Source organism: Clarias gariepinus, chromosome 15 (assembly GCF_024256425.1).
Source record: "Clarias gariepinus isolate MV-2021 ecotype Netherlands chromosome 15, CGAR_prim_01v2, whole genome shotgun sequence".
In the NCBI taxonomy this organism is placed as follows: Eukaryota; Metazoa; Chordata; class Actinopteri; order Siluriformes; family Clariidae; genus Clarias; species Clarias gariepinus.
Window position 1 is genome coordinate 22,882,173 of NC_071114.1, and position 25,345 is coordinate 22,907,517.

Consider the following 25,345-nt stretch of genomic DNA (forward strand, 5'->3'; position numbering starts at 1 on the left):
TTCACAGTATTTGAAGAGACTAAAATATTCGAATGGTGCAAACGTTTTAGGGAAGCCTGTACGTCCACAAATGACAATCCCGGCTGAAGGGGCTCAGAGCCCACTGCACTCGCTTCCGCGAACATTCAGTGAGTGGAACGCCTGATCTCTGACAATCAACGGATAATTTGTCATAAACTTGTGAAAGAGGCGCAGACTGTGCACACCATCATTCACCAACACCTTCACTTGCATATTTAAAGAACTCGGCTGGGAGTTACTACCACATCGCTCCAAGACACTACTATGGGGATTAAAGGAGTTCCTCGGAGGCCACGGTTTCAGACATGAAGCAGGAAGTACAGTATGATCATGACTCTAGAGAACTAAGAAACTTTCCACCTTGATGGTATCCAAGCACTAGAGAGACACTGGGATAAGTGCATTAAAGTACAATAGCAGGGGATTATATAGATAAATAAAGGCAGTTTTTATGCTCAGTTTTGTTATTCTGCACAATCAAAAGTCCTGGTTTGTATCTGTAATATCCACAAAATAATTTTCTGATACTAAAATACTTCAGTAGATGCTGCCGGATATTTTGCTCATTCATGACTTAATATACAGCAAAAGCATTTATTCTTTTCATATATCTATATCTATATATATATATATATATATATATATATATATATAGGCCTATATATCGGTTTAATACCGATCAGTAGACTAGTATAATTTGATTTCTGTTATAGTTGCGTAGTTTGCGGGGATCATGAATTTCGAGCTGTGTGTTCGTGTGGAGTTTTTATAATGTCTCCTTATTATGTCCGACGCACGTCCTCTGCTGAGGTCAAACGGACTGATTATTTTTTTGAGCACTTCTCTTTGCTTTGTGTAATCGTGATAGATGTATAACACACAATACAATATTTCCAAAGAGGCCCTTTATAATATACAATCTGACAGCTGCATCCGAAAGTGTGTCAAAGACATATTGTTGCTGGAATGTGATTTATCAAGTACATAAACAGAAGAGTCATGTCCTGAAATTTGCTAGAGTTTGCTCCTTTTGTATATACAGTAATTATCAAGTAAAACATGACAGATGCTGTCATTCTACACATTCACTTACCGAGAGCAGCATGAATATCTTGCCTAAGGTTTGGAGATACTGATAAGACACTGTGGTCATTGTATTAAAGGCACAATTTCCCCAAGATTCATCCCATGGCCGTGAAGCAGTGTGAATGATAATTATAAAGAGTCATTTCAATTAAACCATTGTGAGGACAGGAACCTAAGCACGGGCACGAATGACAAAATTAGCCTTTATGGAATGATCTACTGTACAAAGACAACCTGAAGTCAGTGATGGTGTGACAGATTTGATGTAGTCTGTAACTCACATTAAGTGAATTCTTAAATTGAGGTCCATTAAATTATTAAACACAGGCCACAAATGTATAAGGGTATGATGTTCCCACATGGGATTTTAGGCCATAAGATATTTAGATTGAGGTTTTGAAATATTAAGCTGTGACTTAAAAAAATAACCACCATGTCATCTCATGTCATCTTGTGTGAGCTTGAATCGAGCTACAGTACACTGTCTACTTGTATTTCTACAGCACTGCATATTTGCTATCACTATTTACTTAGCTACACACCAAAACCAAGTGCAGATTAAAAGATCTAAAATTCATTAGGAGTGCAATGAACGGTTCTAATGGAATTATATTGGGAACAATAAAGTATGCCTTCGCATATACAGTACAGTACAGTACATTACAGCACAGTGAAATTATTTTCTTCAGATATTCCAGGTTTTGGCAGGCTGAGGTCAGAGTTCAGGGTCAGGTCTTTGTTCCAATGTAAGATCTTATGGTTTAACTTTTTTTTTTTTCCCTCACTATATTATTTAATTATTGGAGCAGTGGTACTGTAGCTCTGGGATACTAATCAAAAGGTTGCTAGTTATAGCACCAAAATACTTGCACACACACATCGTATCAGGGTGTATCAGTACACATACCGACCAACCATATCAAAGTAGAGAGCAATCACCTGTGGTTACCATGGATACGTCAAATATTACTTAATACTGGCCTCTGCCACAGACCCAAATTTCCCAATCCAAACCAAGCAGTTGTTTTTTTTATTAATAAATGATTAATAAAGCAATTTTTTTATTAATAAATGAATTTAAAAAATATATAATTTAAACCATAACAAATACTCATATATCTAGTACAATATATAACGGTGTTATATACAACAGTGTATATACTGTTATATATTGTACTAGATCGGTCTGCGACTTTGTTCGCGTTGAATTTAATTGCACACTTATAAGTACATTTTTAAAAATGTACAGCGATATCTGTTGAATTTTGAGATAAACTAATAATTTTTTTCAAGGGCAATTTTGTTATAATATAAGGGCGTTTTCTGTTTATGTTTCAAATTAGCATATCTTGCCTTCCCATGGGCTGATTGCTACTGTATGATACAAAGCCTATATGTTATATAACATATAGGCATATACAAAGCCTATATGCCTATATGTTACCTTAAGCTTGGTCAAATACACCTGTGAAAACCCCATTAAAATTCATTTTGTAGTTTTTACAGACAGACAAAAATTCCCAAAACCATCTTGATGTGTTCTATTACTCATCTTAGGCCCCCAAAATAATTTTTTCACAAACACCTTCAATGCACAGACATGCCAACTTTACAATTGTATTACATTTATAGATTTATACAATACATAAGGATGCATGAAGTTTAAAAAATAAATAATTTCCAAAGCAAAACAGTTAAACAGGTTTCTTTTAATTATTTTGAGGAAAATATTACATTTTCACCTCCAACGATAAATAAAGTCTTCTTACAAAATAGTGAAATCACCTACAAATTACACAAACATATGGTCCTTTCTTATACAGTGACGATCATTCACAAAATATTTACAGTCTTAATTTTTCAATTTACATAATTTAGCAAGAAAACAATACATGTACCTTCAAGTACTGAATATTTCTTACTTTTTTTTGCACTCCTGAGAAAATTCTGCATCATATTTTAGTGCATTTCATAATTTGTTTAAGCTACACAATCTGACTTTCATGAGCGATTATAAATACTTTGCCTGATTTATTTATAGTTTCCTTTTTAGTCCCACACAAATCTCAAAAGTGTAGCAAAGACTGAAACTGCACACGTCTTCAATTTTTGTAAGGCCATAGAAAGAAAGAGAGAGAGAGAGAAATGGTTTTCCCTATCTTATGTGTATAAGAACCATCTTCTCTCATCAGAGCATAATTCTTGATGACCTCAGTCCTAGGGTCACATAAACACACACACACACACATCAATGTATAGGTACATGACAAACAACAGAGTACTCTCTGTCACCTCCTGCTGGGTCGATTCGTTCAGTGCAAGCAAGTGCTAGCTGAAACAAATGAACAAACAAAGGAAATAGCTCGATTTTTTTTAAAAACACGGTTTAAGTCAAAGACCACAACAGCTAATTGATTAAACTCTTCTGATGGCAGTTTAGCCAGATGAACATTTCGGTGTATTATTATAATTATTATTATTAAAAAGTAAAAAATAAAAAAAATTGAGGTGAATTAAAGTGGTTGCGGTGATTGTTAGGTGTCGTGCCTAAGTGGTGTGACTGTGTAGCTGAGGCAGTTTTTAGTGGGTGTTGCATATTCTGTGCACACACTCTCCCGTCCAGCAGGTTATTTTATTTCTATGATCTCTACAATATTTACACTTTTACTCTTTTTAGCCTTGTTTTGCTAGAAATACGTCTAGAATACTCGTAGGACCTCCACAGTATTTAAACTCACACATTGTGATATGTCTGTACTTATATAAAAAGTGGTTATAAGCACAAGTGAAAGGGATCTCTATAATAGACTAGTATAGTCTTGTATTAATGATGTCTACACTGATTGTCTCTGTATTCGTGGAGGTCTATAAAGTGCCTGATAGAATTAAAAAGAAGTTCTCAAATAATTACATAATTACAGAACCTTGTTTCTTCATTGGTTTGGTGTAGTTATCCACTATGGGTTTGACTGCTCTCAATAATTAAAGGCAGATATTGTTTTAATCCTTCTTGTATTTTGCCTTTCAGTGTATATATATATATATATATATATATATATATATATATATATATATATATATAACTTTCTGGGGCTTGAGTGTGAAACATTCAGAAGTGTTCACTCTGTGAATTGCACATACAGAAACATGTCTCGCGTGTACGCGCCACATATGCAGGACATGGAAATATTTCAGGGCGAATTCTGCCCAATTAGCGTGGTGGAGCGTGCCAGGGATGCAGCGCGGGCACTTTGGCAGGCATCCGGCACTGAGTTACATTCAGCCGGTGCAGATAGCTTAGAGAACAAGGGAGTTATGAATTGATTGGTGGCGAAGGCCAAATCAGCAGAAGAAAATATCTCCATTCAGCGAAGGCTCTGTCAGTGGCAGCAGATGGGATTCTGGAGGAAAAAGACAGAGGTGACCTTTAAAGTCAGTAATAAATGATTTAACAAGTTCTACATCTATAGATAATCATCCTTCATTTCATTAACAATTAAATGTCCTTGATTTAAACAGGAACCCAAATATAATATACATATTATTTCAGGAGGAGATAAAAAAATATATAAGAGAAGGGAAGATAAATAATGATGACTTAATCTCAAAAAACAATATTTAGTTTTTCTCTTGAATCATAATAACCATACCTATTACTTGTTGCAGTGTAGTAAAAAATGGCTTGTGAGCATTTTAAATGACATCATAAAGATCATAATGTCTTATGTGTTACAAATAATAAGAATAAAAGCTGTATTCATGGTAATAATGAAAGTGTTACTATTCATTACAATCACTCCTACTATAGCGCAGTTAAAGATATTCCTAACTAATAATGACCTGGCTTTGTTTTTGTTGTTTTTATTCTGCTGTAGAATTGGGATTGATTTGAATTAAAATGTCATTAATGACTAAATGTTTTACTACATCCTGTATGTACAGTACTGTAGCACTGAGCTTCCGGTTCCCTCCACGGTTAAACAGGCTGAATTTTCTAGATGTTCAAGACAAACACCAAAGATGTTTTGTATTATATTTGTAATTTTTTATTCAAAATGAAAGACTTTAAACAACGCTCAGTGTGTAGTTTTGTAAATAAGCTGGAAAAAGTATGTGGGTGAGTCAAAAACTATCCGCACTCCTGTTATATTAAAACTTCTGTTGATCTTTCCGTTCAAGGCTACCATCTCCCCAGTCATTGCCATTGTGAACGTGTTATGTCAGTTCATTTGTAACTGCGAGAAAAAATTAATGATCCACTTGCGAGTTGCATGAAAGAAGAGCAGCGTGCAGTGATTAGTTTTTTTCTGATCTGAGGGTGTACCTGGTGCCAAAACAACTCACAGAGGAGCATAAACAAAAGTGTTTCGATATCTGCAAAGAAAAAATTTGTAATAACAGTCTAAGGAAGGTAAAAGTTTCTTAAAGAGAATCATTACTGGAGATAAGACATGGACTCATCACTACGAGTCTGAAAGTAAACGACATGGAAAGTACATGTATGGAATGGAAATATTCACAATCACCGACCAAAGAGTCAGTCAACCATCAGCTGAAAGATTTATCCTAACAGTTTTCTGCTATTCTGAAAAAAGCTTTAACAATCAACATTGCTTATTATAGCGAGACACTTATACGCAGAGGACTGCTATCCAAGGGTGTTGTGATTTTGCATGACAATGCTTGTCCACACACTTCAGCTGACACTGTTTTGAGGTGTTAAACCATCCTTTCTATAGTCCTGATTTTACACCTGTTGTTGTTCTGGGGAAGAAGTAAAGACAGTGGTGCATTTGTGGCTCACACTCTGCCTAATACATTTTTAAAGAGGGAATATGGAGGCTAGTTGACAGATGGACAAAGGAGATTATGTGGAAAATTATGTATTTGTCTTTTTTAAAAGTTAATTTAAATAAATGCTACAGCCAAAGGGCAGATAAATTTTGACCCGCCATCATACAGTATATGCAAACTCCATGCAAACAGACCTAAAGGGGAGCCTCGAACCCTTGACCCTGGAGGTGAGAGGTCACAGTGCTAACCACCACGCGACCGAGCTGCCCTGAGGAATTAATAGTGTTAATAAAATTTTTACCATAAAGCCTTCCAGGTTGGAAGCCTTGCTTAGAACAAAATGTGTTTACTTTTCAATATTATAAGTATTTCAAAATTGGTAAATTAGGTGCTTAATTAGGCGCATAGCACAAAGTTGTTTTCTGCTTCCATTATGTTACTGTCACATTTCCTCTATCTACACATGCACCTGAAACATGCAAAGAGCTGCTCCAGAGGCGCTGCTCTCATAAACAATAAGATAAAGGCTAGGCATTTTATTGCTGTAATGTGTATACAGATGGTCTGCCTCAATAAGACATTGATTATTCGTGGGTGAGCAGAACACTGGGTTAATCGGGTGATTTATGCTCTGTTGGTTTAGATCATTTAAATCAGTCATTTACTGGATTAACAATGTTACCTGCTTCCTGACTGGGCTTGTTCTTGCCTTTCTTCTTCTTCTTGTCTTTCTTGTCTTTGGGCCTGGTGAGCTGCAGGAGACGGGTAGGGATCTGTTTCTGACTCTCTGCGCTCATGGCTTTAGGAGCGAAAGGATTGAAGGCGTTAAGATTTCTCCCTTTCTGTTTGGAGTCCATTCTGGAGAGAGAATTTTTTCTGGGGCTAGTGGACTGTTCGTCTTCGTCTTTCTCCTGCTTCGTCTCTTGCTCCACAGAGCTGCTGCTCTGAATGTTTAATGAGTCCTCTGATGTGCTCGAGAAAGTCCTGTTCACCCTTTTCTGGAAGACATGCAATCCAAAACAAATTAGTAATATTATTAATATTTTGTTTCTACCTTACAGTGGTATTTGTGTTTTATTATTATTGGATTTACAAATATGTATATTTTAAAAGTTTTTTTTTTTTAAAACAGCATACAGAATGTGCATGTCAGATAAATCAGTAGACAGTACATCTTTCTCATTGTCCTGCAATTTACCTTAAATAAATAAATAAATAAAATAAAATCTACCAAACAGTGGTGGCCAAAAGTATTATGACAGAATATGCCATATATTATATCTCTCTCTTTGCACAAATCAGGTGATTTCACTAATTAGAGTTATTTTATGTTCAGCTTCTGGAGCCAATGCCCTGTGTCATCTCCAAACATTAAACCCTACAGAAAACTTTTAGACAATGGTGAAGACAGCAGTCAAGAAACCATCTTCTGTACTTAATCTTCAGGAAGCAATCAAGTAGGCATGGATTTAAAAAGTGACACCTACAGTACTGCGTACATCTTTTTGACTCTGTCTGCAGCCAGATCCAGCAGATTTTAAAGAATCAAAGACTTAATACTAAATATAGATTTTTCTATACCAATTTAACAAATTATTTTAACATCTGGATTGTCATTATAAAAAAAATGGAAACGTCATTAAAACGCTTTCACTTTTATCTCAATACTTTTAACCACAAGTGTACTTAATAATCATGTTTTTTTCTGTTTTTTTTTCAGGTAAAATGTCATATTCAGCACATTTTTTTCAAGAGTCATCCATTATAAGTTATTATAAGTTAACCATGTTACCAGAAAACATTCACTCCTAAAAAATATTGAAAATATTTAACAAGTCAAATGAACAACGGAAATTTTGTGTAAGGAATACGCGCAACATATCTTGCTGTTTTATGAAAATAATGCATGCAGGGAGGAAATAATGCATGCTGCTATTATTTTCATATAACAGCATGCTTATATGATACGGTACAATGTGTTTCCACTCATAACACAGTCTCTCTCTCTCTCTCTCTCTCAGGTTGCCGTTTTCCCAGGTTACCAAAAAGCATAATCGCCTCTGTCTTGAAGACTTTTCTGTTCCGATCAATTTTGCAAAGCACCATGACTGTGCACGAAGTGCTTGTCTTCTAACAAAAATACATCACCACATTAATGAGTGATTATATGTTTGACAATGAAAGGTTCTAATAAAAATCTGTTTATTATTAGAAAATCTGTTTATTATTATGCTGGATAAGTACCTGTGTATGAGCTGTCACCAAGAGCATTAACATGAGCCTGGTGTTCATGCCATGGCAAGAACTACTACCGAAGCCATGTTGTTTTATAGAATTAATACGCAAACTATGACTAATCAGATTTGAGCATGCAACTGTTATCAGTCACCAACCTTGTTATGCGAAAATGCAAAAAAAAAAAAAAATTATTTAAGAAAGAAATGCAGCTATCAAAAACATATAAATGTAACTTTGAATTAAATTAAGCTTTGTGCAGTTACAAGGGCTAAATGTTTTTTTGTTTGCAGTATATGTGACATTGAAGCGAGCACTTCTAATCAGTTTCTTAATATAAACGAAACACAACATGTGGATTTCATTATAGATTAATTTAATGACTTAGTATCTAAGAGCAGCTGGAACTTTTACCTACTTTATAATTACTAATCTAAGTGATATTTAGAAGTATAGTGTAATATAATTAACACTATGTACACCTACACAGTTAAATTAGCTACACGGTGTGTTTTTTTGTTGTTGTTGTTGTTTTTTCACTTTCAGAGTCCATATAATTCCAGCTGTATATCTTTATAAACACTGTATCATGTTCATTCAACACTCTGGGTATTAACTTAACATTCAGGAGAACCTTGCTGTATAGGGTACAGATTGTATGTGTATATATATATATATATATATATATATATATATATAGACAGTATATATTTTTTTCTCAAAATGTTTAAATAGTAAAGCTATGCTATAACGTACTGTATATCATGTTTTACTTTTTTTCTATATTTCGCATCATCTACTTAAAGTATGCACTGAAATTCTAAATAACCTTGAACTGTCATACTGTGCTCTAGTTAACTTCTCAATAAGATTAAAAGAAATCTGCAACCAGAAAAGGAAGCAAACTGTGTTGCTGTATAGATCTCACCTCCTTCTCCTTAAGCTGCTCCAGCATATCCATCTCTTTCTGCATTTGCTCCTTTTCTCTCTCCAGCTTCCTCTGTGCATCTCTCAGTCTTTCCAGGTCTTTCTGGTAGTCCTCTTTCCTGCCCTGAAGCTCCCGCTGTGCGTCCTCCAACTCAGCGTTCCTCCTCTGCGCCTCGTCCTCCTTGGTGTTAAGAAACTGTTCTCGGTTGCTCAGATCTTTATCCCGCGCCTCCCACTCCTTCTCTCTGCGTTTCCTCTCCTCAGCATGAGCGGCTGCTTCCTGACGTTGACGCTCTGCGCTGCGCTGCTTCTCCTGCTCCACTAGAGACGGAGGCCGAGACTGGGGACGTGAGGACGGACGCTCACTTAGAGCCTGCCGCTGCTCCTCCAGGAAGGTGTCCTGCTGAACCACCAAGGCCTGCACAGATACACATAGAAATATGTACATGAGCAAAATATTATCCTGTGTCTTATATTTTATTGCAAAGAAACTATATAATTTATTCTATATTGTCCAATAAATGTTCATTTGATTCTTAATTACTGTACAGCAATGGTCTCCAACCACCAGGACTGGATATATATATATATATATATATTGTCTTATTGCAGAACATTGTCTTATATAAAACTGCCCTTCTGTACAAAACTGAACTCAACCCATTTTATTTTCAGATTCAATGATAATCTTGAAGTAAATCTACTATTCAACCTCTATACTTTTTACTTTAATGTTAAAATTAGTTTTATTTCAATTCCTGTATTATAAATAATACCGTATGTGTGTGTGTGTGTGTTTATATAAAAAATAAGGCAAACAGCTGATCTAAAAATAAAGAAAAATATATAAAAATCTTAGAGGAGAAAGAAAGAAAGGAAAAAAGAAAAGAGAAAATAACTAACTAACAAAAATAATTGTGAAAGAAAGACAATGAGCCAGAGAGAAAGAGAGAGGGAGAGAAAGACAATCTGAAATACAGACAGACCCAGGGTCAGACAGAGAAAGAGAAAGAGAGATTATGGCAGATAGACAGACAGAAAGAGACACAGCCAGAGAGACGGAGAGAGAGAGAGAGAGAGAGAGAGAGAGAGAGAGAGAGAGAGAGACATACTGTATAGACGAACAGACAGATCGGGGCGATATAAGTATAATTATTAAGATGAAGCTGGATTGAGAGCAGTGCTTCCGTGGTACAGAAGTGAACACACACCTGTAGTGAACTGAGGAGATCATGGAGATGTGTAACACTGCTCAGGACCTGCTGTACAAATACAATCACATCACACTTTAATCCCACTGACATTCACAACAGCACACTCATAAGCACTGCTTCACTAACTCTCTGTGTCAGCTGGAAAAGGGGTCTTAATATCTCCAAATGTGTTTGCAAACAATCTGATCTCACTAAGCTGAAACAATCTGGGGGGTAGAAACATTTAACTGGGATCAGAATAGCACTGAGATTATTTCTCCTTTACTGTTGTTATGGGTGGAATTTTTCAGCTAAAAAAAACGACACTGTGAAGATTTGTCGACTTACTGTATTATGTTACATATGTTAAATATACACAAGTCTATATATACAGTTTAAAGTTTAAAAATGTCTTTAAAAAAAAAGGACGTCACGTTATATAATCATTTGATTATTTTGCCTTGAACAAATTTCCTCTTAAAATCAAGTAAAGAACAACCCCAGAGCTAAACAAATGGCTCCCAGCCCTGTTCCAGCTGCCATCTTCAGTCTGTTAAACAGCTAAATCTAGCAGCCATTGACTACCGATAACACGGCTCATTGAGACTGAAGCATGTTCACAAGCATTACCTCTCTGTTCCTCTTTAGCACCAGCAGCAGGTTGGCGTTCCCCCCCTGTGAAGAAAACAAAGCAGAGAGTAGAGTCTAGCTGAGAGACTTCTTTAATCAGCCTGACTCCAGAGGCAAGTGGCCATGAGCTCAGTGATGCGCTGCTCATTACCAGCCTGAAACAGCCATGTGCACCTTACACCCTTCTAAGTGGAGCTTATTTACTCCACCCCAGCCTCCTTTATTCATATGGCAGATGCACACAAGCTTAAAGTCCTACCAAAACTGTTAGAAAAATTAGGATTACATCCTAAATCAAAGTGTAAAACTGCCTCATTTTAAAACTCTACTGAATTATCAAATCTGATTATTTACGGGTCACTGTTTCTTTTTTATGTTTCTTTTTTACTTTTTTTAGTATATTGGCTAAATAAGTCAGCAATGAGCTATGAACTATTTCACAGAAGCATTTTATTTACCAAAGTAAATGTATAGCGAGAGCTCTTAGAAACAGTCAGTACACTTTCTGCCAAGGAGGAATTTTTACTTTTGGCTCCCCAGAGACACAGAAGCTATAGAAGCTATGTATTCCAATAGAAAGTAAAAATCTGATACCAGGAACTACTGTAACTTGCCACATTAATGTTAAACTATAAGATCTGCTAATACTACTGTCATGGTTGACAAACTGGCATTGTAGAAGACCTCTCAAGCACTTTGGGTCAAGCAGGTATTGGAAAGAAATTAACTTCGGCATCAAACTAAGTAATCATTGGTGTGGTAATACTTATTGTAACACTGGTTGACATCACCACCCCTGGATTATTTTCCTATAACAGCAAGCCGGCGTGAGAAATTCCCTCCTACATGTTCTACATGAAATGGATTGTTCGAAACCTGGATTTCGGACAAACTATACGCCAGACTCACCTTTTTCAGGACGCTGTCGGACTCTGTCCTCCTCAGGTCATCGGCCTCCTCTTTATCTCCGTCTGCAAATCCAGACAACCATTATCCACGAGCAGAGACGCACTAAAGGCTTAGCTGTAGATTCTATTACACTCAATCTTTAAACATTAAAATAAACGACCAGCTGAGAAACATAGGCGGTTGCTGTTCATTCAGTATTATTTCCCCACTGGTGAATGCAATTATCATCAAAACTGCAACAGGAATGGCAACATTTTGGTCCTGCTATAAACAGGAGACAGTGATGATGATGACAACAACAAATTCCTGCACATTGTGTTACTTTTTATGTGCAGCACAGCTTTTTTAATTAACGAACTGTAAAATAAAAAAAAAACATTACTTAATTGTATATAATAACCTCTTTGTCTATTTCTTTTTAAGTTTTCACCAACTGTCCCTGTCTGATATAAAGAAACACAGTCAAACAGATTTAATATGAAACCTACAGTAGGTGCTGTGTATAGCAATTCTTTAGGCATCATGATTTTATAAATGCCCCAATTTGATTAATTAATTTTTTCACTGATTTCATTAAAAACCATGAAGAAACTAAACAAATAATTGCTCAGTCAGAAATGACCGAGCAGAAACATGCCCTCACGTTTGGAGCTGTTCATCTGTTGGCTGTCAAAGCCTCCAAAGGTCTCGGATCTACGAGGCAGAAGCACCAAAGCTGTGGTTCCGGATTCAGCGCCCCCCTGCTGGCTCACGGCTCCTCCCAGACCACTGTGTACCAGCGTCTGCAACATCTCCACTATAGTACACACAAACCCACAGAGACACCCGCGTCACTAACCGCATTACATTAAACGAGTTACCAAAGAGTCCTGCTTGACATTTAGTGGTGGAAATGAGCCCTAATGATGCCACAAGGGACATCATGTAAAACAAAAAAAAAATCTAACAGTTCTAACAAAAATATACAGAAGTTTTTCTCTTCTGGTTCTGGTTGTATAAAGTGTCACTTACCTTCTCTAATTGCTTCCTTCATGATATTTTCTCCCTTGGGCAGGCTCTCATTGCAGGCCCTGAAGAGTGTCCTGGTGGTCAGGTCTTCATGCGATCCAGAACCACACATGTCATTAAAAAGCTTTATCTTTTCATTCAAGAGAGCCACGATCTGATCATCCTTTCTCTGAAGAATGGCTGAGAGACGAACAGAGGAAGTCAAGAGAGAATACATAAAGACTGAAGCAATTTTTTACAAAATGACAAATTGTTTAGCGATAATAAAAATTGAAACCCCAAACCAATACTGTTTATCTCCTCACCTCTCATCTCTTTCACTTTGGACTCCAACAGCTTTTTATCTTCCTCCGTCTCACTAGGGATGCCTTCATCCTCGTCCTTTTCTCTGCAAAATCAATTTGTAAAAATTCAATCCAGACTTGTTTTTTCCAGTTAGCTTTGTTTAGTCATTGCAACAGTCATTGCAAACATTTCTGTTTTTTTTACATTAAACAATGTAAATGCACCCTCTGAGGCACAAGGGTGATCTTGAAGGCCCAATCATTGAGCTTAACAACAATCATCTAAATAAATATTAAAAAGCCGGTATTTACCTAGAATGCATAGCGTTCTGGATGAGCTGCATCCATGTGTTCCGTTCGTCTCTTGAAGTGGCATGGACTTCCACCATCTCTGGACGCTCGATGCCTGCTGCGATGATGAAGAAGCCCCGGTCCTCGTTAGCCACCTCTCTGACGATAAGCTTCTGTAGAGGGATAACGGTGGCGCGTTGGTCCTGGGGATGGTGAGTATGCAGGAGAGAGAGAGAGAGAGAGAAAGAGAGAGAGAGAGAGAGAGGAAATAAAGTAAAATGAACAGAGGATATGGGCGGAGTTAGAGATAGGCAGGGAGCAGGACAAAAAGATAGAGGAAGAGAGGAAGGCACAAACAACACTGCATAGTGTTTACTGTTTAAAATATTTCATAATTATACTGTCATTTTAGGATTCATTTACTTTAGTATCTTTCTTATCCTGCACACTGTAAATAATTAAACTATCTGCTACAATAGGCAGCAGAATAGCTTGTGTCTTTAATATAATGTTTATAACAGGAGCATACTATAAAAATGATGCCTGATAATGATGCCTGATAAAAATGATGCCAGATAATTCTGTTTACCAAACTGTTCCACGCAAATATGAATAGCATGGCAGACTATTAAATATTAAAAACAATATTATAATATATATATATATATATATATATATATATATATATATATATATAATTATTATTATTATTATTACTATTATTATTATTACTGAGCATGCAAAATTCTATGATATGCAAAAGAAAAATCATTTTTTTAAGTCATGCTTAACTTATAATATCCCCCAAATCCCACCATATTTACTCTGCAAAAGCATTTTATAATAACGTCCCACACTCCCATACTCAGAACTCTGAACTTAATGTGTAGTGTACCGAGCCACCATGTCTATAAATCAAACAAACTGTATCTGACAAAGGCATGAAAAAGAGAAGTTATGAAAAGCTTGAGCAATGCTTTCGGTCTTTCAGTAATCTCACAAAGTGATCATAAAGTCAAAAAGCCAATATTTTGTGTAAAACATACTAGTGAAGCGAAGACGTATTTCTGGTCCTTCTCTTGCAGAAATATTAAGACGTCAGATAAAAGCAAGGCTTGCACATCTGTTACAGGATTAAAACAGAAACCAGTAATATTAAAATACAGTCCTGTTTGGCAAAATAACCTTACAAAACTACAATATTGTATAATATTAAAACATACTTTAAAGAACAATGTGTAATTCTTTATATTATTGCGGAGAAATCTGAAGCTTTTTTTACCCTTCAGTCTTCCTGTCAAGGCTTTCAGCTGGAGAGGCCCATCATGAAGGAGTTTTCGTCCTCGTATTAGATCTTCTCGAGCAAACATCTGACCGCTCTTCATGCGTGTGATGGTTCTGCCATCTGTCCGGTTATAGATTTCCTCTAGTTTCTTTTTTTTCTCGTGATTGTTTACCTTGTTGTCCACAGCAGCTATGATCTCCTTAATAAGTTGCAGAGCCTGTGTCAGGCCCACATAGTCCTCTTCATTCTCTGTTTAGACACACACACACAGACACACACGACTTAAAAGCATAAAAAAAACAAAAAGCCAATGTATTTAATTCATAACCTTTTTACAAAAAGCATCTACGCATTACACAGTAAACACAAGGTTTCAACATTAAACAGTGTGATATAATAAGAATGTCCTAATAAACAAATTTGTAAATTAACAAATAACATGCCTGACAGGTGAATGGATACACCTTCTTGAGAAACATCTGTCTGTGGGAACTATCATTTACCAGCACCACTTGCACATTACAGGAAATCGCTACATGTGATTTCCACATTTGGGCCATTGAAGGAGTTCTTGGGAGGCCAGCGTTTCAAACATTGAGTAGGCAGTTTTATTATGACTAAAAAAACTGAGAAAACTAAGAAAACTTTCTACCTTAATGGCATCCAAGTGGGGATAAGTGCATTAGTGTAGCAGGAGATTATATACAGAAATAAAGGTATTCTTTAATCTTACATAACTATGTTCTGTTATTATGTTAAGTCCTGTTTTGACTTGAACACTCTCATATTTGGCTTTATATTCCAAAGCAACGCTTTCTCCAGAAAATATAAATAGTCTCTTCCAACTTTGCCATTAAAAGAGCGTAAAAACAACAAGTCTGCTTTGTTAAATCTCACAATGCTCTCATCCTACGGCTATTTTTGTGACGTAAACTCTTTCAGATGTCCTACTTTGTGGAGAATGTGCAGTGTGTAAACATGGCACCTCATATGGGCAGCAGCAGAGCCATCCATAAAATGCGAGTGTTTACAGAGGAAGAAATACTGTGCCACTAGATAAACATGGAGACTTGGGATAGGTGGGTGGGAGACTGAGCTAAAACTCAGAGTTAAGGCATTAGCATTGTTTGCCAATGCGGATGATGATGTCTCCAAGCTGTGTTAAAGAGGCTCACCTTTAGTGTGCTGCAGGAGCCGCTGCAGCAGGACCGGGTATTTTGTTAATCTCTGAGTGACTAGCAAGATGCACTCTGGGATCCCCAGTCGGCGAACAATACTGCTGCTCATCTTTTTCTAAAACAATCAAGGCAAGACATGTTGTACAGTTAAGATGTTAATCCGCACACTGAGAAAACACTCCAAGCCAAAAAAGAAACAACTAAAAACAAGCAGTCCAGTGAGTTGATTACCCTGATAAAAGTCTGGAAGCGCTTGTCTTTGGCGTGTAGTTCCTTGTACAAGTTCACTGCTTCGTTGTGACGGCTGCAAAACTTCCCGTAAACTTTCTTCATGCTTTCAGCATTGGAGCCAGAAAACTAGAACACATATAAAAAAATAATGGAATGCTATAAGGCCTTAAAACAAAAACATGCATTTGGGTTGAAATACTCGAGTCTTCTACCAAGAACTTTTTATGTTTTACATTTTATTGGTCAAAGGTTAACAACATCGAAGTGTTCCCCTGTGTATAAAAGTATGTTTGTATGAGATATCGTTAAATGATTGACTCAAACACAACGTTTAAAATACAACATCATACAACAATGAAACTGTAAAATTTATTTGCAGCATTTATGTCGATTGACATTCATTCTTACAACATCCGTCCACATCCATGGCCCATTAAGTTTCTAACAGGGTTCAGAATTCCAATCAGAGATTCTGCACACATTTCTCATGGCGTACATCTTAATGTTATTTTACTGTTCAATTTTCATGAGGTGCATCTTAGGTCCCAAATTACTCTACTGTCATATATTGTGTGCATCATGCATGGTTTCATACAACAGTTCTCAGATGTTAAACAGTTTTTTTAACCCTCTGGCTGCTTTCCAAATTAATATTTCAGTAAATTGCTATTCCTAATTTTTTTTGTGGTACTTGTTATGCAGACGCATTTTCTAGCATTAACAGCATGCTCCCTAGTGGTCCAGTGGTAAGCTCACTGCTGAAGTGCTGTTTTGAATTAAAAAAAAATTTATCTAATCGTTTTGATTCATACATATTTTACACATTTCATACAAATTTTCAAACTTTTGATTGTGTAAATCTGCTTTGAACAATGACAATTATTAAAAGTGCTATACAAATAAAATAGAATTGAATTGAATATTGTTTAGAAGTCGTTTTTTTGCAATATTATTGCAAACATACTGTATAACATCCTGCAAGTACAGGACAAGAGCTTTAAATATCGGGATAGAGGTAAAAATGAGATCACTGTGATTTGCACTGTAGCATGGTAGAGGGTTTTAGAAACAGATTCTGGAAGTTATACACACAACAGTCTCTGGAGTTGACACAGAAAGGTGTAAATAAAAAAATAAATAAAATAAAAAAAACCTCCACCACTGAGAGGCTATCCTGCAGGCAGAAGGACCTTGTTGTTTAAAGAGGTCAGAGGAGAATGACCAGGCTGCTCTGAGCTGGCAGGAAATCTGTAGCAACTCAAATGAAAATTTTTTACAACTGTGGCGAGCAGGAAAGCATCTCAGAATGCAGGTAGATAGAATGGGCTGTAAGAGCAGAAGACTACATAAGGTTCCACTCCTGTCAGCCAAGGACAGGAATCGAAAGCTTACGTCGGCACAGATTCAGCAAAACTGGACAGTCATTCCAAATGTGTCTCTTTTGTTTGTCATAAAGATATCTGCTAATAATTTACTGTGTTTGGTTGCAGTAGTGCCAGTACACTCTCAGGCCATGATTAATAGGTAGATTAACTGAAAATACACCAGTCTAATCTCAATAATTTACTGAGTAAAATGAGTCGCTTGAAAAAACAAAAACTATTTGTATTGTACTTATTTCATCTTCTTTAATTGGATTGAGTCCTTGAAGGTAAGATGTCACAGCGCTCCAGATCTAATCCTGCTTGTGATCGCTTTGTGTGCCACTTTTGCAGCTTTGCTTTTTTTATCTGTGTATTCTTCTCCTTTTTTATTATTATACCTGTAATTATTATTGTTATTATTACAATGTGCGTTTAAGTCAAACCAGGATGTTTGATTGTGCAGAATAACGAAAGCACAGTTATGTGAAAGTAAAATATATAATCCCCTGCTACACTAATGCATGTATTACACGTATGAACTAGCGTTTCACTAGTGTTTGGTAAAAAGTTTTCTATAATGTTCAAGTGGTGTTCATAAAGACTGTGTATACAGTTTCCAAAGACAGATATGTCTCTTCTGCAATGTGACAAAGTTATCCATTGATTTTCAAGAATCAGACGTTCCACTAACTGGATGGTCACAGAAAGCGACTGGAGTGGGCCCTGAGCCACTTCAGCTGGGTTTGTCATTCACGGACGTACGGTCTTCTTTATTATGTCTGTGTCATTCAAATGTTTTACTGCAGCTCATCACAGAGTCTCATTCCAGTACTGTGCTTCAAATTTTCTGTAAATGTCAATAGGTTTAATACATTCATTCAAAAGAAATCTCATCACAAGTACTGCTTTAACTTTTATTATTATTATTATTATCATTATTATTATTATACAATATTATTATTGTAAAAGAAACTCTTTTTATTTATTGCACTATTGCTGTTTAATGCATTACTGAAAGAAGCCTGGGCTGTATTAAAAAAAAAAAAAAAAAGCCTGTAGAAGTAATCCACAATTTTACCACTATTTCATCAATTACTAGAAGAAGAAGAATGTTTGCGTGATAAACTTGTTTATAATTCCAAAAAGAGCCCATGGTCCAACCCATGGTTTATCCCATGACCCTACATAAGTCTCTCAGAGGAAGTTCCCCATCTTAACACCAACACAGGGCCTTCCAGGATGACCACACAGGCACTCTATCCTGACTGTCTCCCCAACAGTTCCTGTTTCTGCCCTGAAATTTATTTTTAGCAGTCTAACATTTACTAATATCCAATGATCTCATTTCTCATCTGCTTCAGCTTCTCATTCTAGTCAGATTTCTCCTTGCCAAGTCTCTAGGGACACTGATGATGTCAACAGCACATCCTTTCTTCTTGCATATACTGTATACTGGTCCTTCTGGACATGCCAAGAATCTTCTGAATTTCTTAATTAAAAAAATTCTTTCTCAGAGTATTCGCTTAGTTTGTCTTTTTTTTGCATTATAATAAATCTGTGGGACTTTATCACAATAGATATTTGCTCGGCTCCTACAGATGGCTATAATCATAGTGAGTCCTCTGAAGCTTTGCATTGTCTGGTATGTTAAGATTTTCTTGAGGATTCAGGGCTGCTCTGGAATTCTACATGTTTTAATCTTTTCCCACCCTAAGGAACCCTCTGATATGATGTATTTTTATTTTTTTATCATGAATCCTCTCGACTTAAACCATGGTTCATTGAGAGTGATCTTAAGTTGTTGTTGTTGTTGTTGTTGTTGTTGTTTTGGCCATTAATCAGTCATTGATTGATTAATTCTTAGAAACTGTTCTATCTTGACCAGGGCTCAGGTGGATCTGGAGTCTCTTTCTGTCTCACCAGTCAATAAAAGCATGCCATGCATATGAACATTCACATACTGTATATGGATGATTTACTGTAACCAATCCACCTACTGACATGGTTTTGGGATTTTTTGGAGAAATGCACCTCCGCATGCATAGTAAAATCAGCAGTATCTTAGGCTAATTTTGCTTTACAGCAACAGCACCCCAAAAGTCTATAAGGTTTAATGCTATCTTTTTATACACCAGAGCGCAATCTAAAGCACGAGCGTCTGTGCATATGCATAGGCCCATAACACCTACATAATTTTCACTGTGTGTTACCTTTTTTTTAATATATTCTAAATAAAGCAAAATAAAAAATTTTTTCTTTGTTAACGCAACTGTGCTGCTGAAATCGTACAGACAACGTTTAAGGTGGAACAAAACACTGAATTAATCAATACAGCTTAAAGTTGAATCAGCTTTTTTGTTTTTTACTGGTTCTCTTGCATGACATAAGCTTTACTAGGCTAATTAATGGATTTTCACACACTTACATAAATGTATATAAATTTAAGTTGGATTGTCAGAAATAGAGAAAAAAAGAAGCGGGACATTGTTTTGATGTGCTGAGGCAGCACTACTGTACACTAATACCTCATTCTCCAAATCCTCCTTCATTGTCATCTTTTCTAGTGCAAAATCATGACTTTTGTGTTGTGTAGATTTAAAAGCAACATACAGAAATAGGTATGAGATACACTGTAATCTCTGAAATGTACTTTGTAAACTATTAATTTTGTTTCAGTGAAAATTAATTAATAAATAAATAAATAAATAAATAAATAAATAAATAAAAACAGCCCTCGGTAGTAGACTTTATGAAACATCTCTTGAGCTGCAGTTTTTCCTCACCTGGTTCATCAATATATCCCCAATCCTGTTTATAGTAAAGGCTCCATCCTTGCCCTCCTGCTTGGCCTCCCTCCTCCGCTCGAGCAGGCTGCTGAAGAAGAGTGTGTGCATCTCCAGTAGGTCATCCAGCACAGGGAAGACCTTGTCCACCGTCTGGGCCTCCAGCTGCACCTCTTTGAGCAGCCCTTTGCTGTATACATCGGCCATGATCCTCAGCGTACGCACATGGTGCATCTCTGTCTGAATCAGCTCTGAAAGGACGAGAAACAGAATGTTGAATAAAACTATTGCGGCATAAAGTTCTTATACCACAGAACTGCTGAATGAAATCATTTTGGCTTTGACAGGAGTGCTGGCTGTAACTCGAATTACAGACTTGAACAAAGTCTTCGGGACAATAGACCTTTTGTGCATTTTTTTCAAATTCTAATTAGCTTTACAAGATAACAAATGGAAAAGGAAATGAAAGTGAAAACAGGAACAAATGAAACAGATACAGTGCAAACAGATAAAAAGTACTACGTGCATTTAAAATATTCAATCAGGTGCAAATTGTTGTATGAGAGTAATAAAAAAAGGAGAGTTTGTTGCTTGATATTTGAGTGGTAACTCTCGAGGGGAACTCCGCCTCACAACATTGATTATTTTCTTATAAGTGTTTCATTATTTTACTGGCTACAATTTAAATGAATGTGGCTTCCTGGTTAATTACTGTAGCTAATTAGTGTTTTTTTTTTTAATGAGACAGCTCTTTTGAAACATGCTCAGTTTGATTTAAAAGAAAAAAAAAATATTCTGCAGATAATCCAAGTAACTATAGAGTATGTTTAAAGGTAAATATTACATTTAATACTACAACTAGTGATAGTTTATAGTTTACAACTTTATAGTCTCAAAACTCACAAATGCTCAGAGCGCTTTGAGCGAACAGTCTCTCACTATCACAAACCCTGATCCTGTTCAAGGTTCCAGGAGCATTCTGCAAAATCGGCGATAGTGTGTTTATCTTTTACATTACAGCAAGAAATAAATGAGTGCAGACCAGAGAACAAGGTATCAGAGGAACAGAGCTTTCTCTCTGTGCTGTAAGACACTATGTGACATAGGTATTTAGATCCTATCAAGACTGGAGCAGAAAAGCTGCTAGAGGTATAAAGAAAAAACAATAATAAACTGGTTTGGAAGAGTCACTGCATTTTCCAGATAATGCGTTGGTTATAAAACCTTAAACACACCACAATCAGACATCACAATCAGACATCCTTTCTACTGCACTCAACTAAAAAATATAGTGTCCAAAAATCAAACAGGTCAGATGAAGACTGTTGGTTACATGTTTCAGTATGGACATCAGTGACCTTACCATAAATGACATCCTGTCGCTTGACGACGTCCTTTTTCAGTTGTTTCAGGTATTTCTTATCAGCCGAAAAGCTCCATGAGTCGGCCTCAAACTCTTTAGCATCCGCCTCGAACTCTCCCATTAGCTGCCCATCGATCTCCGTTCCTGTAAACAACACCGAAATGAGTTTAATATGCATGTGCAATAAAGCTTGCTATAGTATGCAGCAAATGTCACTAATAAATTCCAGCCTGCTTCTGGTCAATTGTTGGCTTATACACATTTAAAGCTCGAGCTCATTCCAAACCTGCACCTGCTTACTAGCTGGTTGGGAAGATAAGAAAAAGCTCCAGGAAATGGAAACAAACAAAATGTTTTTTTTTTGGGTGGGGGGAGGAAGTGAAAAGATGCTTACCTTCATCTATTAAAGACTCTGTGGATTCGTTGACCTTGTTGGCTTTGTGCAAATTGTCGGTGGACTGGGATAAATATCTCAGACTCTTTAGTGGCATTTCATCAAATCTGAAGGAAGATAACAAGGAAGTGAGTTGAAGGTAATTAAGACAGGTAGCTCACTATAAATCAATCAAAGTCCTAACCGAATTCTCAGGAGTTAATGAAGGTTTCCATTTATGACCTTTATTTCAGGGAAATCATTTAATTTAGATGCATGGGAGAAGAGGCAGCATACCTTTTATTAAGGGAAAATCTACTCTGTACGACTTTAATCAATGCGTGTAATCAAAATGTCTCTTTGTACAAAAGATTTTGGTTCAAACTTATGATTGGCAAATTGGTCTGTTTTCAATTAATGTACATTACTTCTACTGATTGTCCACGACAGGAATTCATCTCCATCTAAGCAGAGTGATGCAGCGGGGATATAGTCTGGCCAGGTCTCATCCATACACTCTGCTTTAACAGATCAGCTTCCAAAGCTTACATTTCTAAGCTATTAGCTATTAGTGTCATTGTGCTTGTCATTTTGTACTTCGCTAGCTAGCCAAACTGAGTCTCTGCAATCGCATTCTCCCATTTTGTTATTTACAAAAATATAGTACTATAGTAATATTAAGCAATAAATTAACAACATAATCGCTAAAACTCCTTAGGGATCAGTTTTCCTTAAAGGTTTTGGGTTAGCACTCATAGATGCATGCGCTGTTGTGTCACTAATGACTTCGCAGTTAAAATTAATACTCACACTGCAATGTTGCTGATAGAAATGCTTTTAGACAGGTTGCTACTGTTGAAAGGCATGATGCTAGTGTGTCTACGTGGCACGGCCACCAAAGAGAGGTGGTCGTCTGGAGACAGAATTGCTGACCAGGGCCTTTCCCGTGGGGCAGAGCCTTCATGAGGAAAAAACATATTAAGGTAACGCTGCAGTACTGAACATGGTGCCACTTAATTTAGGAAAAGAAATTACAAACAGCATACTTTTTGTTCTTAAAGTGACTCCAGGCATGGTAGCCGAGTCAGGTACTACAATCTGGGGCTGTTTCGGAAACTGAAAAGAAGACACATAAAAGCAAACGTACTGCTAAAAGCATTTCCTTTATTTATTAATTAAGCAATCCATTGAAACAAATTCTCAAAGACGGTCCTTACCTTTCCTTTGGTACACACCGCAACGCTGTCTCGGCAGCTCTTATGAACATAGATGCTGCAAACTGAAAAAGAACAAACGCTATTTAAGAACATGTGCTGCGTTGGTTTTAATGAACTGTGCAAATGCATGGTTTAAAACAAGCACAGGACGCACATCCTGTGTACAGATATTCTGAACTTGGTCCACTGGGGGAAACGAAAGAAAAAATCTAAAGCTTATCCTGGATCAGTGAGCATAAAACGACTATGTAACGGGAGATTCCCACTGAGTCAGAAAACCCACTGGTTAATAAGCGTGATTTGCTTAAATCATAGTTTTGGGTTTGCGATTTGGCTTGGAGTCAAAGTGGTAAAGACAGCGCCAGCCAGGAAACTCCACCAAGCACACAAATAAACCCGGGATGCAACCCACACAATCCTGCAATCCAGAGACTTTTCTAAAAAAAAAAAAAAAAAAAAGGAGAGACCTGACTGGAACAGCCACATCATCTACTATATTTAACAGATAATAATCTGTCACTACAATTATCCACAGTGTATCTCAAATGTACTTTAATGTCACCAATATATTTACAACTATTCTATTTGTATTAGTTCTACTGATTTGTTTTTTTAGCAGTCTTTACTGCAGGGTTGTCTAGCAAGATAAAGCAAACTTTAAAGAAAAAAATACATTTATTGTTTCATAAATGGCACATTGGTCTGTTTTCATTTAGTGTAAATCGTTAAAAATATGCCACATAATTGTGACATAATGCTTCGCTCACTCCCATGGTCTTATTGTTTAACTTTTATCTAAAACACCTAACCAGTCAACACTGCTTCACAGAGTTAAGAATAAAAGTCATTAATTTCCATAGCCTCTCTAATAAACTGAAATATACACTCTCTGGCCACTTCATTAGGTACACCTTGCTATTACTACTGGGCTGGAACCCGTTCTGACTTTTAGTTAGCTTAATTCTTTAAGGCCTAGATTTAACAAGGTTCTGGAAACATTCCTTAGAGATTTTCGTCCATATCGACATGATCGCATCTCAGCTCACAGTTGCTGTGGATTTGTCAGCTGCACATCCATGATGTGAATCTCTCATGACACCACATCCCAAAGGTGCTCTATTGTATTGAGATCTAGTGACTGTGGGTGTCATTTGAGTACAGTGAGCTCCCTGTCATGTACAAGAGACCAGTTTGAGATGATTTTAGCTTTATGACATGGTGTGTTATCCTGTGGTCATAAAATAATGGACATGGTCAGCGGCAGTATGCCAATTTTCCATCTTCTATTGTCCAATTTCGGTGATCCAGTGTGAATTGTAGTCTCAGTTTCCTGTTCTTAGTTGTCAGGAGTGGCACCTTCTACTGCTGTAGCCCATCTGCTTTAAGGTTTGACAAGGTTTTGTGCATTCCGAAATGCTCTTCAGCAAACCTCAGTTATTTACGTTGCATTCTCCTCTGACCTCTGGCATCAGCAAGAGATTTTCACGCAGAGAACTGCCACTCACTGGATATTTTCTCTTTTTCAAACCATTCTCTGTAAACAATAGAAATCCCTATAGATCAGCAGTTTCAAAAAATACCCACACTAGCTCATCTGGCAACAACAAGCTATGTTCAAAGTTATTTAAATCACCTTTTTTCTTCCCTATTCTGATGCTCGGTTTAAACTGTAGCAGATCACCATGACCATGTCTACATGCTTAAACTGCTGCCAAAAAAACTGCCATATGATTGGCCGATTAGCTATTTGTGTTATGAACAGTTGAACAGGTGTACCTAATAAAATGCCTAGTAAGTGTACAGTATGTATACGAGAGAAATGTATATGAAAAATAATAATAGTAACAGATTATATTACCATTTATTAGGGCATATTTACTATATACAAAAGAGTAAAAAGAAAAGGAGTCATTACAAATAAGTATACATGTCTCATACTGTATATGCCTGTGCAAGAGAGAAAAAAGTTGTAGGCAAATGCAATGAACTTATGGTGTATGAAAAAGTAACACTTAAAAAGCATACCAAATCCATCATGGCTACTAGTCATAAAACAAATTTAGAAATGAATATGGAAAAAAAAAAACTCTAAGTCTCCAAATGAAATGTATGTCACTTTGACTAGTAGATGAGGAACCAAAAAAATAAGGTTACCAGAAATGGATGCACTGTT

General features: G+C 36.6%; 1 protein-coding gene across 4 annotated transcripts in view; it reads right to left on the reverse strand.

The window, feature by feature from the left end:
• Nucleotides 1-2,796: 2,796 nt before the first annotated feature.
• The window catches only part of LOC128543343 (A-kinase anchor protein 13), a 93,499-nt gene continuing 70,950 nt past the window's right edge, over nt 2,797-25,345 (reverse strand). For 3 of the 4 annotated variants that reach the window (XM_053513737.1, XM_053513739.1, XM_053513736.1), the window contains 20 exons: nt 23,173-23,234; nt 23,002-23,071; nt 22,766-22,913; nt 21,977-22,083; nt 21,583-21,726; nt 20,220-20,470; nt 16,073-16,198; nt 15,839-15,956; nt 14,661-14,912; nt 14,425-14,501; nt 13,400-13,581; nt 13,109-13,191; nt 12,807-12,983; nt 12,439-12,591; nt 11,796-11,857; nt 10,887-10,931; nt 10,275-10,325; nt 9,065-9,481; nt 6,584-6,899; nt 2,797-4,508 (listed from right to left, as the gene is read on the reverse strand). In XM_053513737.1, the coding sequence (XP_053369712.1) occupies nt 4,450-4,508; nt 6,584-6,899; nt 9,065-9,481; nt 10,275-10,325; nt 10,887-10,931; nt 11,796-11,857; nt 12,439-12,591; nt 12,807-12,983; nt 13,109-13,191; nt 13,400-13,581; nt 14,425-14,501; nt 14,661-14,912; nt 15,839-15,956; nt 16,073-16,198; nt 20,220-20,470; nt 21,583-21,726; nt 21,977-22,083; nt 22,766-22,913; nt 23,002-23,071; nt 23,173-23,234 (2,900 nt within the window). In that variant the 3' untranslated portion in view covers nt 2,797-4,449. The remainder of the gene's footprint in view (nt 4,509-6,583; nt 6,900-9,064; nt 9,482-10,274; nt 10,326-10,886; nt 10,932-11,795; nt 11,858-12,438; nt 12,592-12,806; nt 12,984-13,108; nt 13,192-13,399; nt 13,582-14,424; nt 14,502-14,660; nt 14,913-15,838; nt 15,957-16,072; nt 16,199-20,219; nt 20,471-21,582; nt 21,727-21,976; nt 22,084-22,765; nt 22,914-23,001; nt 23,072-23,172; nt 23,235-25,345) is intronic. The other variant, XM_053513738.1, reaches the window with a different exon arrangement.